Source organism: Silurus aristotelis (genome assembly GCF_946808225.1).
Source record: "Silurus aristotelis genome assembly, chromosome: 28".
NCBI classification, from domain to species: domain Eukaryota; kingdom Metazoa; phylum Chordata; class Actinopteri; order Siluriformes; family Siluridae; genus Silurus; species Silurus aristotelis.
In genome coordinates, this window is record NC_139601.1 from 7,352,395 (window position 1) to 7,368,698 (window position 16,304).

The 16,304-nt window shown below is 34.9% G+C and overlaps 1 protein-coding gene across 2 annotated transcripts; it reads right to left on the reverse strand.

The window, feature by feature from the left end:
• Positions 1 to 3,003: 3,003 nt before the first annotated feature.
• Positions 3,004 to 16,030, reverse strand: optc (opticin). 2 transcript variants are annotated; one of them, XM_083534687.1, is made up of 7 exons: positions 15,937 to 16,030; positions 10,852 to 11,028; positions 9,760 to 9,928; positions 9,474 to 9,632; positions 8,519 to 8,721; positions 5,515 to 5,610; positions 3,004 to 4,247 (listed from the first exon to the last, which is right to left on the reverse strand). In XM_083534687.1, exons 2-7 carry the CDS (start codon positions 11,026 to 11,028, stop codon positions 4,077 to 4,079), a joined length of 975 nt encoding a protein of 324 aa, XP_083390813.1. In that variant the 5' UTR covers positions 15,937 to 16,030; the 3' UTR covers positions 3,004 to 4,076. The 2 variants fall into 2 exon arrangements, with proteins under 2 accessions (XP_083390813.1, XP_083390812.1); XM_083534686.1 differs by lacking the exon at positions 15,937 to 16,030 and adding an exon at positions 12,532 to 12,762 and having other exon boundaries at positions 3,005 to 4,247.
• Positions 16,031 to 16,304: the final 274 nt, after the last annotated feature.

Below are 16,304 nucleotides of genomic sequence, written 5' to 3' on the forward strand. Positions count from 1 at the left end.
AGATAGATAGATAGATAGATAGATAGATAGATAGATAGATAGATAGATAGATAGATAGATAGATAAATAGATCACAATCAGGTACACAACAACAAAATGCAATTTAGCGTTATTCAGAAGTGCAAATAGTAGCAATTGTGAAAATTGACAAGTGCAGATAAATATGTAATATATGTACAGTAAATAAATATAAAGGCTATAGCAATGAAAAATGTGCAGACACTGTTCAAAAGTACAAGTAGATAGATATAGGGCTATGTCAGTAAGAAATATGCAGACACTGTTCTAAAGGTAAAACAAGTAGAAGGTATTAAGGCTATGGCATGGGAAAAAAAAATTTGCAGAAAGCTAAATAATCATGTTCACTAAATATATTTACACGTATATGTGAAATAGTAGGCAGGATGCACAGTAGGGTATATGTGAATACAGAATACGGGATATACAGTATGTAAGATATATAGATACACATACATATAAATAAAATATTAGTGCAGATGTGTTTAAGGAACAATATGTGTAAAGAAAGAGGGGTATATAAATTTACAATATGCAATATGTACATTGTGTGTACAACTGTACAGAATTATACACAGTGTTCATACAATGTTATACAGTGTTCTAACAGTGTAGTGTAGAGTTCAGTAGAGTGATGGTGGATAGAAAAAAGCAACCTGCTGGATCTGGTGCGTATGTTTCTGTGTCTCCTTTTTGATGGAAGGAGGAAAAACAGTTTGTGACTGGGATGTGAGGAGTCCTTGATGATGTTGTGAGCTCTGCTGAGGTGAAGGTGCTCAATGGCAGGTAGCAGGGTACCAGTGATGTATTAGGCGGTTTTGACCAGCCTTTGCAAGGCTTTATGTTCATAAGCATAAACAGACCAGGACATCCTGTGTTCACTGTTATATATATTTCTAGAAATTTGGAAAGTCTTAGCCTGAGTCCATTATAATAACATCAATCCAATTAGTATAATCTGAAAATAATGAGTGTAATATAAGTGTAGAAAAGTTATAATTAGGTGTGATGACAATACAACTAACTTCCAGTTTATATCACAGCCTTCAAACATGGCAGCTAAGAACTCCACTTTCCATACTGTACAAAGCTCTCCTTCACTCTTTCACTAATTAAACACACCTGCTTCCAATTACACACACCAGGACTCTGGTTTATACTCACAATGCGAAGTATACACTCAGTTTTATTCAGTTTTATGCACTTTTGTCTCTGTTGATACCTATTCTTTTTGATCAGTGTAGGATATACTGTTTTGACCAGTTTTGCTCTCATTTCATGCACTAGTTTGTCTTCTGTGCAGATTGCTTGACTCTTGCGTGTTTTTATACAATTCAATTAAATTTAATTCAATTCAATTCAATTCAATTCAATTCAATTCAATTCAATTCAATTCAATTCAATTCAATTCAATTCAGAGAAATACATTGTAAAAATATTCTACATAAAAAAATTAAATTCATTCCTAATCAGCAACTTAGTGACAACAGTGGCAAAGAACAATTCCATGAGAAAAAAGTCCTTGTGAGGAACCAGAATAAAAAGGGAACCAATCCTCATCTGGGTGATTCCGATTGTCTATTTATTATATTTCCATCATTGTTGAGATTACCAAATGTTCAGTTAGAGACTTAAGTGTAATACTATTAATGGTGATTATAGTCTCAAGCCATTGTAGCAAACTTTTTATATTTATATTGTTTATATTATACAAAATATCATATCCACATTCAATTTTATTCATTGTTGCACCATATTCATAGATATGCAATTTTACATTTTTCCACCTACAGTACACCTGTTCAACATTGCATATGTATTTGTAATGATTAACATGTAAATGGACGTTACTCATAATGCTTTTATGCTGCTAGTTGTGGTGATACTTTACCCATCGCATACAGTCATTATATTGCTGTTTCGTGTAAGTGCTATATGTGCCACACTGTTACACTTCTGTAAAACTCTGGCATGTGTGGAGGAAGACATATAGAGAAAAGTCACATTTTAACCGACGAGTACTCTAAATTTTTTTTACTTTCAACACACTTTCAGAGATTATTAACTAGTTCTTTTTGTTCTTCCTGCTTATAGCCAAATCTAAAAGCACAAAAGGACAGGGCAAAGAATAACAAGCCACAGGTGAGAATCGCTTCTTCTTCACCTAGAGCTGAAGCTGAACCATGCCGTTGATGCTACAACTATTATATTGCTTGTGTTGTGTTGCCTTTCAGTATTTGGTTGTACAATGTCTTCTATAATTTGCACTACTGTCTGGATATATTCTAATATTGCATTATACTCTAGACCAGACACTTTATTTTCAAACACCCTGTGTCTTGAATCTTCATAGCTTGGATTCCATAAAATGTGGAAAACTTTGAGATTCTGGTCCATGGTCACATAATTGCATCATGCAATTGGTAGAGATTTGTCAGCTGAACATTAATGTTGTGAATCTTCTCTTCTAGGACACCCTGAGGGTTTGCTTTTGGATGTATAGCTGGTGGCTGGGAAGGACATTGAAATACACTGAACTTGTTGTCTTAGTGCTTTGCAATATGATACATTATCATGCTGGAAAAAGCCATTATAAGGATGGGTAAATTGTGGAATTGTGGCCATAAAAGCTGTACATGTTCAGAGACAATACATAGATAAGGCCGAGGCTTTCAAATGATACTGATTTATTATTAAAGGTCCCAATTTGGGGCAACATAAAATTCATTGAACCAGCAGGATGGTGTTGACAAAAGATAGGTTTGAACCATGGATGCCTGCTGCTGACAACAAATTCTGTCTCTGCCATATATTTATATAAATATATAAAGAAAGACAGAGAGAGAGAGAGAGAGAGAGAGAGAGAGAGAGAGAGAGAGAGAGAGAGAGAGAGAGAGAGAGAGAGAGAAAGAGAGAAAGATAGAGAGTATAGTGTCACAGCAGAACATGTCCACTACTGCCTTAAATTTCTGTTTTTGGCTTGACAAGTGTGGAACCTTATGTGATGAACCTTAAATACATGCAAACAGTCCAAGCGGCATAGTTCAATATTATAAATTCATTCTTACTGTTCATTTTGTGCTGTGATTCATTTAAAAATATATTTTGTGAAATAAGATTGTATCCTATTTTATAAAAGAATAATCTTCTGTAATTTGTCAAAGTAATGTATATACGGAGCATGAGACAAGTGTCTAAAGATGTAAATGCTTTACAAGTATCTTTAGGTTATGTGCATGTGTGAGTGTCATACTATAAATATTTGAGAGTTGCTAAGTAACCCCTTGCAACCACCTGCGCTACATGAGCAAATCAATTTAAAAATAGATGTAACCTGTAACTTGGTCCTCATTTTTTAATATATATGATTCAAGGGTACATAGTCTAGATAAGGTTAAGAGAACTGTGAATTTGGTTGTATGCTTATTTTAAACAGTATAGAAAAATATATGTGTGAGATATGTGTACTCAGTAAAATGAAGTGATGTATAACGTGATCCATGTGTGGAGACTCAGCAAAGGGTGCTTGCTCATCAGGAATAGCATTGAAAAAAGAAGCTGAATGCCACCATGTGGTCATTAGTAGGTTAGGTCCTTAAGTAAGAAACTAATACCTTATTAACACACATCCAACATTCTAAAAACATTTAATTGTTAGACATTAAAACAAAATAAGACAAAAAACATTGATTTCAGTTACAAAATATTTAAAGTTTTCAAAATTAGTATAGTGTTCAGCAGCACATCAAATAATTCACGCGTACTATGTGACTAAAAAAGGCATCCAGAAATTGGAGATAGAGAATCTATGTAAAGATATCACATTTATTACTAAAATGTATTTTAGTTTATTCTAATAAATGAGAAAAAGGGGAATATCTAAATAGGCTATTAACAGTATGGTCTATTCATCCTTTGTCTATTTTGAGTGGTCAATTGACTAAAATGTCAGTTAAGGCCAAGACTTACATGTGCCATATTATCTAATACGGTGACTCTCATAATACCTGAATCCACTGAAGCAGAAGCAGTTGAGTAGCCATATGCCCTTCTAACACTCAGTGTGCTTTTCCCACAGGCACTCTTGGCAGGCAGACATAAGCCTGAGCATACTGGTTCACGTCCACCGGGTTACCATCCAATCGAATGTCTTCCAGAACCTTGCGTATAAAGCTTCGGTCGTGACTGTTGCAGAATGTGTCCTCATTCAAGCTCTGGATGTTGTTGTTCTGAACAGGATATTAAAGGAAGGTCACTGATTAGGCCTAACATGTAACAGGATATTCACATGTTGATTTGAAATGTGGATTTGATAAGTCTGTTAGCCTATATTTCCTCAAGAAAAAGTTCTTTTTTGTGAGTAATAGACAGAATTTGGCTTGTTAAGCTTGTTTAATTAACAAATCACAATTGTGAATGCACTTGGCTGAGGGAAAAACAAAGAGCAGCCAAAATTGGTGCACTCACTCAGCTAGATGTGCATAGAGGCACTAAAAATGTTAGAATAACATGATGTTAGGACTGAAATTATACATATTAAAATGATACATTTTGCAAAGGAAAGAACTGTGCTTGTCCAACTCACCCATTAGGAGTTAAATTCTCAAAGCTGTTTTATTGTGTTCTTTTGTTATTATACTTGGCATTTTGATTATTATATAAAACTTCTTTGAAACAAATGTGACAAAAGTCTTGACTTGACTTGACTTGACTTGACTTGTTGTGACAGAACGATGCTGCAGATAGATTAGATAGATTAAAGAGTTTATAGTATCATTCAATGCATAATTAGGAAGCTGGACACCGGCTGTAGACTGTCTGTAGACTGTCATGTCATATCAAATCTCCCAATGTTTCAGTTCAATTTCACCAAATTTTATTACAATTTACGTATATTTAAGTTCTAAATATGTGTTTTATTAATAAAATGTATATGCTGACCTGTTTACTCTAATGAAATATAGATCTATAGACCTTCTCAGACCTTCTCAGTACATTTTAAAATAGGCTTTTTGGCTTCACTGGATAGTCAATAGTAATTGATTTTAACATTCCAAAGTCGATGGGGTTGAAGTGTCACCTTTAGATTGGTGTCTAATGTTGCATGATGCATTTATTTGTCCATCTATTTGACAGCCATCAAAGTTTTATAATATAGACCTCACTTTAGCTTGTGGTATGTAACGCATGGTTGTAAATTATCTGTAGAATTTAGTTGGTGCTCTCAAAGATGGTTAGTCAATATGTACTCTCATACTCATATGAGACTTATTCATTTAAAATGTATCAATGATGGTCAATTTGCTTCACCTTGGACTGGTGTGAATGATTTGTCATGGTTTTTGCGGATGGCGAAGCAGTGATGAGGTCATACTCAGTGTGAATTTCAAGGCAACCTGGATTCCTTTTATTCACTTGTAATATTTAAAGTATTAGATTTGACTTGTTTTGCCTATCATGGCTATTATCTATAGAATGCAAGAGAATGAGCAGAACCTGCAAGTGAAGCACTCGAAGACTCTCAGGAAGTGGGACAGGAATGTAATCCAGTCGGTTGTCTGACAGGTACAGGAACTGCAAATCTTTCATTTCCTGTTAAGAAAAAAAAAATTGACAGGGTAATCTTGACTTCATGGTGGCAAAATTTATCATAAAACAGAAATGGTTTGACAAGGTTAAAACATTTGTTCAAGATCTTTTTTGAGCTCATGTTCCTAGCTCAGATATCATCATTCATCATTGCTCCTTCCTCTAAGGACATTCAATTTAAATGTTACATTCGCATAAACAAGAACTTGACTGGTTTAATGGTTAAATCTTTGCTGAAGAGCCTAACAGTGCTAACTTGGCAACTAAATCCACTACACTAACATGTACATTGTGTTGTATTTATTATGCCTCAATCTTTCACCTACTCTTGAATTTATTGCCATCTAGACCACCATCCAAGCCTGACATTCGCTCAACTATATTACGCCTCTTTTTTATGGTTAGGTTTCTTCCTTGCATTTGCAGGTGGACAGCTTCACTTTCCTAAATGTCTTCATAAGTATATTTTGTGTTGATTATTTAAGTATGTAAGGTAGCACAGAAAAGACTTAGTACCTGATTTTATTTGTGCAGTATGCATAATCATAACAACTGCACTTTTACTTCAGTACTGAACTAAACATTTTAAGTATAATTTAATTATACTGTTTTTTGTGTTGTTTTGTTTTTGTTGAGTCCTTATTTTGTTCTTTTTTGTTGCTATTAGAGAATAATAAAAAAATTATAATAATGCATTTTACTCCAAGAAGACTGGAAGCCATGTGCAATTCAAAAGAAATTCAAGATAACAATTTCCTGCTGAATGCACTTAAGGTTCTGTATACTTGACATACTGTACATATACAGGAGCAGGGTCTAAGACAGTGGCTACAGAGAAATATCCCTGATCAACTAATAAAGTATCTTTAATTTGAAACAAAACATGATGTGCAAACCCTTGGGGCTATTAACATTTCACAGCTTAGCAAGTAGGCCAATTGCTAACTGATTGAGGAAGACTGGTTAGCCAGATCTCCATGTTACAGTATCAAACATTTTTTATTAAGGTGTGCTTAGAATTTCGGATGCTACAGCCTATAGTTAATGCTGGGGATTATGTGTAATGGCAATATTACCTAGGTACAAACATGATGCAAATGTATGAATTAACTTGGGGTAAGGTAGCTACCTAGCTAATGTTTAATATTCACTTTAGGATAGCTATCCCACAAATATAATTTAGTTGGTTTTGTGTACTTTCACTAGACAGCAAAACTTGCGGCAGAATTGATATATCTTAAAGTGGTGTAATGTCCACTTAAATTCATATACTAGTGGACAAGTCTAATTATTTTTACCCAAGTGAATTATTACTACAGTACCTTTAGTCAATGCAGTATGTTTTCTTTTAAGTTGACTTTGACTTTAATTACCTCTCACTACACTGCTGCCCATAACACCAGCCTGAACTAAACAAACAAAGCCTAAAGGTCTTAAAACCACTTTTAAAAGTTCAGTAACCTACCCACTAAGCTATCACTTCCCCCATTGTGGTTGAAATGTCCCACTTGCAACAAAAGGTTAAACTCTATACACTCTGGTAAAAAGTAACACAGCATCCAGATCACAATTGCTAGTTCATAACACACTATTGCATTTTTGCATTCTGCATTGGGATTGCATTATTTGTCTCTCCAAATGATGCTTATTTATCTTAATGTTTTATATGCTGCACGCTAATATTCTGCTTTGTTAGATGCTTTAAATACGTGTGTAATTTGCACAGCCAGCCTGCTCACCATTGCACATTATGCCATCTAATTTATCCTAATACTGCTTCTGTTGTTGGGAGTAATTAGCATACTGCTCTGTGTATGCATCATACTGTGCTGCTCTTTAATGTATTACACTGTTTTCACACTTGTATTTGTATTTTCAATCACATTATGGTTTTACAATATTTAATCACACTGCCCTTATTTATTAAAGTTGTGTATGGTATGTTTTGAGTTGCATTTAAATAATCAACAATAATATAATTATTGAATGTAAACCAGGAAGCGTATTATAAGGACTGCTAATAAATCAAGCAAATACGGTGGATAATCACAATTTGTGCACACAAGAACCTCAAACCAAACATGTGCTTTAGTAGTAAATGGGAATCAGAATGATCTGTAGTAATCTCTTGTGGTAGATGTCCTGCTGTAAAGTGGGAGATTTGTCCTTGTGTTATTTATTCTATGCAAATAAGATGTAAAAAAAAAAAAAAAAAAAAAAAAAACATAAATAAATAATACAGTACTGTTTACTGTGTGTGGGAACTTGAGTTCATGCCTCTAAAGATTAATTTACACTTAAATCAGCACATGTTTTGAGGGTGTATGAAAACAGAAATCTGTCAGTGAAGATTTGAAAAAAAACTGTCCAGGTACTTCCACTTTAAATTTTAACATATAGTACATTCTGAGTTGCTTTTCTGCTCACTGTCGCTGTTTACTGGGTGTTTTTTTCTTTTTTGCACCATTCAGTTGAAACTTCTGTGGAGGCTGTTTAGTAATTTCAATCTAAAGTATTTAAACCAGCCTGTCTTATACCAACAATGAAAGCAAAGTCAAAGTCAATGTAATCACAATTTTTTGCATTTAAATATATGAAATGAAAACACTAACTGGAAGCTCTTGACTTGGGTCTGTATGTCTCAACTACAACAAGACTGAATACAGTATGTGCATGACTCTGCAGGTATACAGGGCCTTTTCATGTTAATCAATATTAAAGCATAGTGGCTAAAAGAGGATGAAAATAAATTTTGACTTGTGAGAAAATCCCATAAAAATCTGCAAATAAGACTTTTTTTTAAATGAAAACATTTTTATTTAAATGACTTAATCTAATCTCTTCCTCTTGTGATCTGAATACTTTTGTGTCCCTATATGGTCTGTTACACTTTAAAGCATTCAATACTTGCCTTAAAGGCTTCTCTGTGCATGCCAGCCCTCGTCAGGCGGTTATTGCGAACATCGATGTACTTCATAGTGGCTGGAAGCTCAGGCAGAGACGGGATCCTGTTGTCAGCTAAAAATAGGTCCTGAAGCTGTGGTAGAGGGCGGAAGGTATCCTCATCCAACTCAGAGATCTGATTCCCTGTTAAGTCAATTCGTTTCAACTGGTCTTAAAACAGAGAAAAAAAAGAAAATTATTGCTCCTTGGTGGCTCGTAGTTGCAATACACTGTGAAATAATAGTACTAATGCATTTAACAAAAAAAATTACATGTACTATATAACTATATTTGATTTCTTTTTTATGTTTCTTTTACTAGTTCAAGGGTCATGGTTAAAGCAAGATCAAATGTCTGAAACCGTTTTCTCATTCATTACGTCCTTGTCATACAGAAGTGTTACATGTCACATTCATGGTCAGGAATTCAAGGCCCATTTTATGGCTATTTATGTAGCCACATTCTTGACAAATTCTTTTCTCGTTCTTGTATTAATTTATTCTTGTGAGTTTCAAAAAAACTGGTTGAATGCAAATATGGTCAAGATATATTTAGAGTAATTTGTGATGTACAATTACTTATGAAGTATTTCCACATATTTTTATATTGGCAAATGTTTAATAAATACTTTTTATTTACTTCGTCAATTAGAGTGCTCAGGCATGTAAAATCACAATTAGGTATTTGTATTAAGCTCAGAGAACAGCACATCCATTGCTAATCAGCAAATGCTCCTTTAATAAAAATTGCTCAGTACTCTGCACAGGGAATATTAATGCATTTTCAAATTCCTGTATATAAACTACCTACTTTAGACTGCTGTGCATACAAGTGTGTACTTTCTAAGAGATAATGTAATTTATCACAATTGCGTAATGCATAGTTTTGACTGCATAGAAAAGTATTCATTATCACCATCGTACTCAAGTTAAGAAAGTCCTTTGCTTTGACCACAGAGATCTTGTTAAAACGAGCATAGAAGTGTGTCGTGTCTTTGGGCAGAGGGGGAATCTCGATCAAATCAGCATCGTCACAATATACACTGCCACTGAGGCATACACACAGCAGGCACGTAGGCATCCCTGCAGAGAAAAATAACATTGTAATAACCTTATTAATCACTAGAGGGTGTAAGATTCACAATAACAGTGTGGTGTTTGTTCAGGCCTGTTGATGCATGTGATGGCTGATGTCATATGTTCCACTCACCCAGGCCAGTGTCAGGCCCAAAAAGTCCATGGCCCTGGAAGTCCAAAGTAGGTTGGACTGTGGGTTTGGTAGTCTGGGGTAAGAGTGTCACTTTCTCTGTTTTGTCTTCAGGAATAACTGCAGGAGTCTGAGTAATGGCTAAAGAAGGAGCCATGGTCCCAACCTCAATCTGTAAGAAGATAAATATGTTTTTGTTTTCAGTCATGAAGCCCAAAATAATTGCTAATGTTCAGTGTTAAGCAGTGAATGACTCACTGACCCAGGTCATGTCCATTATATCAGTGCAATTATTTTCGCCAGAATTTAATATGCTATATCAGTTATTTAGGAATATAAATATGTATTATTATAATGAGTATTATTATTTAAAAAATATACAATCATCTGAAAAAGAAAGTACACCCTCTTTGAATTCTATGGTTTTATGAACCAGGACATAGTAAAAATCCTCTGGTCCTTAACAGGTTTTAGAATTAGGTAAATACTGTACGACCTCAGATAAACAACACATAGCTCATTTCACAGTGTCATTATTATTATTTCTTTACGAAAAGCAAGATAAGCTGAAGATACCATGTGTGTGTGTTTATGTTCTGTATGGCTTTATCAGTCTCTCATTGTTGTGGATAAATTTTGGTTCATTATTCTTCACAATGTGGTTCACTCTCCTTTACAACTACTGGGAAGATTGGCAATTTTAAATTGTTTAAAAATGGTCTTATAACCCTTTCAAGAATGATGGGCAGCAACAATAGCTTTTCTAAGATATTGCTGTTGTGTTTCCAGGGGCAGCTTGGTGTAACTGCGATTTTAAAACATCCCATTTCACATTTAGCCCCCATCTGCTATTATAATAACCTCCACTATTTGAGAAGGCATGGACAATTGTGCCTATCTTGCGTTGTTCAAAGTCAGGTACTGATGGAGGGTGAAGAGTGCATTTAGTGTTCCCTTTTATCCCAAAGTTGTTCAATAGGGTTGAGTTCAGAGCTTAATGGCAGGCCACTCAAGATCTTACACTCCAACCCATGTTATTGAAATCTTCACGGTGTGTGGGTCTTATTAGTTTAAGACGCTGTTGTACACACTAACCGAAAAACCGGCATTTGCAATTTCCTCATCCAAGTCATCATATTCATATGATTCTCCATAGCTGTTTAAGTCCCACGTATCTGAATCCACATCGTAATTCACCAGATCAGTATCAACTGGAGGAGCTGCCCAACAGGAACCAAGCAAGGCCACAGCAATCACAACATACAGTGCCATCTGTAGGAGAGATGCAGAATAACCTCGAAATTACATCTAATGCCTGAATCTCCAACAAGGTCATACATTACATGTCATTTACAAAAAGTATAGTTGAATAGAATACGTTGTATGTAAAATAGGTATTAATTAAAACCATCAAGTCTCATAATTTGTCCCTTACGAGGGAAATATCAAGGTCCGTGACGTCGGAGTGACGTGGGCTCACCACCTGCAGGAGAGACCGTAAGGGACGGTGCTGTGAGGGTGGGCAGCAGTCGAAGGCGGGGGCCTGCTTGGACTGCTGCCCCCACGACCCGAATTATGGATAAGCGGGAGAAAATGAATGAATGAAGTCTCATAATTTCTGGAGAATTATTGTCCACACTATTGTTTCTTCATCTTTAAAATTGTTTTTATTGTCACACATCTGAAAAGTGCTATCTGTGGTAACTAGTAAAAAACAAGAAAAAAAAGATTTCTTTTACATTCCTACATTTAACAAAGCTGCTGTTTTTGTTGTTTTTGATGTATATAAAGTTCAAATAATCTCAAATAGATTTACTTATATGTAAATAAAACCATGAAGTGTTTTCTGTAAAATTTTTACCATTTCCTATTATACAGTTGTCTACTAAGAATAGTTCCTATGAATATTTGTGAATATGTTCACCACTGCATTTGCTAAATTCTTTATGCCAAATAACTGTAAAGCTAATAAGTCTTTGCAGCAACATCTTACAATGTTCAAGTAATTTACTTGACTTGTTGTGTTTAAAAAAAAATAACAGGGTAACATTTAAAAGCAAAACCTCAATTTATGTGAAACTGGATAAAACCCAAAAACATATTAAACTTGCTGGTTACAATATGTATATAACTTTTGTGTTCTCTGCCTATTACTTTCATCTATCCTCACACAAGACACACATATGACTGAGTGTTAAAAACTGTACTGAAGGCTTATTAACAGGCCTTATTTACAACTTGAACGTTAAAGGTATCTGTAAAGAATGCAAAATCTGACACAGCTGGGTCTGCATATAGAAGACTGTAGCGTGGGATTTTGTATTGTTTGTTCAAGATTGCTATACAATGAAGGAATCTTTCTGGAGTTCACCTACCACTTTAAGTATACAAGAACATTGTGTAATTTTTATAAATATGCCTTTAAATTTAATTTCATCAGATAAGAAATTATAGCTCTGGAGTAAGTGCTACAACTTTGCAAACACTAAAAATAACAAAACCAAAAAAAAGGCAACAAATTTGGTATGACAAGATATTCAACAAAATGCAATAAATTCCATAAATGTAATGCTTTTCTTAAAACAGAAAAAGCTCATCTTTGACAAATAATTTGATGGAGCTTAAGGTTATATGTAAATGCATCCAGGATATTCAGCCCACCTTTGTTCCATAAAACATTATGTTTAAAATTCAAAACCCCACTAGTTTTTAGCTTGAAGCTTCACCTAAGATCCAGACAAACCCAGACAAAGAATGACTAAACATATGACATACCTTTTGTGCATAGAGTTGGTGTGTATAAGCTGCTATATCTCTGAGCACTGTTGGTCAGCAGAATGTCTCAGACTTGGAAGAAGGGCTACCAGAGCCAAATAGACAAAGTTGATGGGTCAAGAGGGGGACAGACCAGGTTCCTTTAAGTGTTTGTTTGCTCAGCTGTCACTAATTCTACAGCCTTTTCCATAATTTGTCATTTACTTACAAACCTGTCTGCTTTTCTGTTGGGATTTGTGCTTTGGATTGGACCTGTTTTAAAAAAAGATTTTTAGGAAAAAAAAAGATAACTGTTTTCCTAGTGGGTGGTTCTTTGTGGATAATCACCTGCTTTCTTTTTGGCACATTTCCAAGTGGGAATGTTGAAACTACCATTTCTAAGCACTGATTCAAAATGTTGAAAATCTTAATCTTAAAAAAAAACACACACGAACCAAAATTTTTGGGTAATGCTTTACTTAGTTTTGAAATGACTAATCTTCACTCTGTGCTGGTTTAAAATGAATAGATTGGTATATTTGTTAGCTGAAAGGTTGAAAAAATAAAAGCTTATTTTGGTTAAACTGACCACCAGTAACTTAACAAATATTTCACTGCTAGAATTTTACTGGCATCCCAAATTCCTGTATGAGACACAGGTCAGGTAAGAAAAAGAGACCACTCATATACAGTACATACACACATAAACACATATAAAGTGAGTCAGACAGAGCTCTTTCTTTCTCTCTCTCTCTCTCTCTCTCTCTCTCTCTCTCTCTCTCTCTCTCTCTCTCTCTCTCTCTCTCTCTCTCTCTCTCTCTCTCTCTTTCTCTCTCTCTCTCTTTTTTCAACCTCCCTCCTCCTTTTCTTTCCCCTCCAGCTGTCCTCATTAATCTGTGTGTTTAGGACATCACACATTCCATGGCAAAATGTTTTGTACAGATGAATGTAGAGTCCAATGTTACAAGTAAAGAAACAGATGGGAAGCTTCATTTCTGTTTCTTTACAATGTATTATCTGGCTTTTAATCCTCCTTAATACAAATTAGTGACATACATCACGTTATATAGTAACGCATAATGAAAACTATGCTGTAAAATCTGCCCACTTAATTCTGCTACTGCTGTCTGTAGTCAAACTACTGGGGCAAGAAATGTCTTACAATACTACAGTATTTGCTTAATTAAATCGATATTTTATGCATTTTATACATTCCTTTGAACAATTTTATTTATTAACAAGAGCCTAGTTTTACAGTTGCCATGTATAAGTGGTGTTTTGCCATGAGTTTTATAAAATTACAGTGGTCAAAGACCAGCTCTAAGATTGCATTATTGTCTTATCTTTCTGTTCCACGATTAGAAACATACAGAAGTGCTTTGAAGTCTCAATATATATATATATATATATATATATATATATATATATATATATATATATATATATATATATATATATATATATATATATATATATACATACTGTATATGTACATACTCATATTAGTTCTCATACTAAAATCTTAACTCAATTGAGGAGGTATAGTATGTACAGAATGAAAAAAAACACACACTGAAGAGTTATGTCTTAAGATGCCTTTTGAAGTCAGCCAGTAACTCAACTGCTGTTACATCTAGGGGAAGTTCATTCCACCACTTAGGTGCGAGAACAGAAAGCCTTGATGCATGCTTTCCTTGTAACCTGAAAGATGATGGGACCATTTAAGAAGTGTTAGATGATTAAAAGGGACAAATACTTCTGGTGTTTTGAAAAAGAAACTGACATGAGTGTCAACTTAGCAAAGTTAGAGGGACACTTGTCCATCATTACCTGAAGATTTTATGCATTGCCAACTGGTTAGATGTGAGCATTGTCCATGGAGATTTTGACATGAATCTGCTGGGATGAACAGCAGTTCAGTGTTTCTCTGACTTAGTTTCAGCTGTTGATCTGCCATTCATTATAGCATGTCTGCCAGAGAACTAAGCCTTTTGCATAGCAGTGAATAAAAACCCTTGTGATGATCCATGCATGATCCATGATCCCATCAATGGTATTGATAACTGTCTTTTCAGGTAGGAGGCAAAACTTTGCCATAGGCCAGTTTAAGACTGAAGTCAATCACCAGTCTTTACCCTAATTGAGCCTTTCGTCTGTTCAGAGTGAAATAAAGGAAGAAAAACCTTCCTGGAAAGCTTCCCAAAAGGAGAATGCAAGAGTTGAAGTTAGTGGGTTGTTGACTGGATGCACTTACTCCAGTAATTAATAACAATATGTTTTGCTCACATTGATTGGGTGGTCTCCCACCAAAGGTACCATGTTTTTGTTTAACACATTATGGCATCAATTTAAAAACACCTGTTTTTGGAAACCCCAGTGTTTACTGGAGTATATATCTATGCAAACAAAATCATGAAAACCATGATGCTATCAAAACAAGTCTAACAAATTTCTTACAAAGTATTAATCAGGGTTTGATCCGTCAGTGTTGTCTGGTGCACCAGTGACTTTATGATTAAACGATGGGAAGAATATGGCACAATCACAAATCTGCATCCACCTAAATTTTGTGGCTGTGTAAGGAGGTCATTGAACAATGTTCCCATATATGGTTTATTGGGAGTGCTGCTGTATCTAAGGGCCAGTGCTTTTTTGTCCTTTGTTCTGTGGGAAAATCCAAACAGCTTAGCTAAGATCTTAAAAGAAATCTGGTTCTTGGGAAATTTGGAACTTGCTCCTTGATGATAAAAAGTACCAGAGAATCAGCATAAACAATTGTATGCAAGTTTAGAAGTTGTGGGGCCACACAGACATTGCAACTTAAAGCCAATTACAATAGAGTTAGTGAAGAAGGATAGAAGGATATGTTGCTTCGTCCAAACAATATAGAGAGCCACTTCACAAGAAAGAAGCACAACTCAACAACCAGAATACAATTCAAAGCTTGGCTGCAACTGGTTCTTCTAAGAAGACAATGACATAGGCATGCATCTAAATGTTCTACCAGAGTGGTTTAAAGAGAACAACCTAAAATTTGTACAGTGGATATTACAATGGCCTGACCTGAATCATAGAAATCTGTGAAGTGAACTAAAAAAAATGTGTCTGAATATGAAAGCTATTAAATCTGACTAAGCTCCTCCAGCTTTCTAAAAAAACATTTTATTAGTTAAAGAAAAGAAAAGCTGCTATAGTAAATTCAAATAAAAATTTTTGCTAAAAAAATGTGTAGATGTCTTTCCCTTGTAAACATTTGGCCTTTATTAATTTAATATTATTATATATAATTTATGTTGGCTACATGTAAGATAGATTCATACATTTTTCAGAAAAACATCTGTACAAGCAAGATGCTCCTGAGGCCGTAGGGTAAGTAACAGATGTATTGCTGAGGGTGTTGCTATGTGAACGTAAGGGTGCACTCACCTTTGATATAAGCGTGTAATGTCAGTGGTCTGTGGTATTAGAGGCAATTTTTAACATCCTGTTTCTACTGTCTCCGAAGCACTTTGCTAGCAGAGCTGATGAAGATATTTCAAAACAACATTATAAAAAAAAAAAAAACTGCATGGGTTGCTCTGAAACTGCAGCCACAAATATGTAGAGTGCAGGTGTGTGGGTGGGTGCGTGTGGGTATGAGTGACAAAGAAGGACAAACCAGAATGCAAAAGAGAATTTAGAGGAAAAGCGTTGTGAGGCATTGGTACATCATTTTGGTTAATGTATCATTTCCCTTTACCTTACGAGACCAACACAATATGCATTTTTATTTCTACTTAGAATGTGTAAGTAGT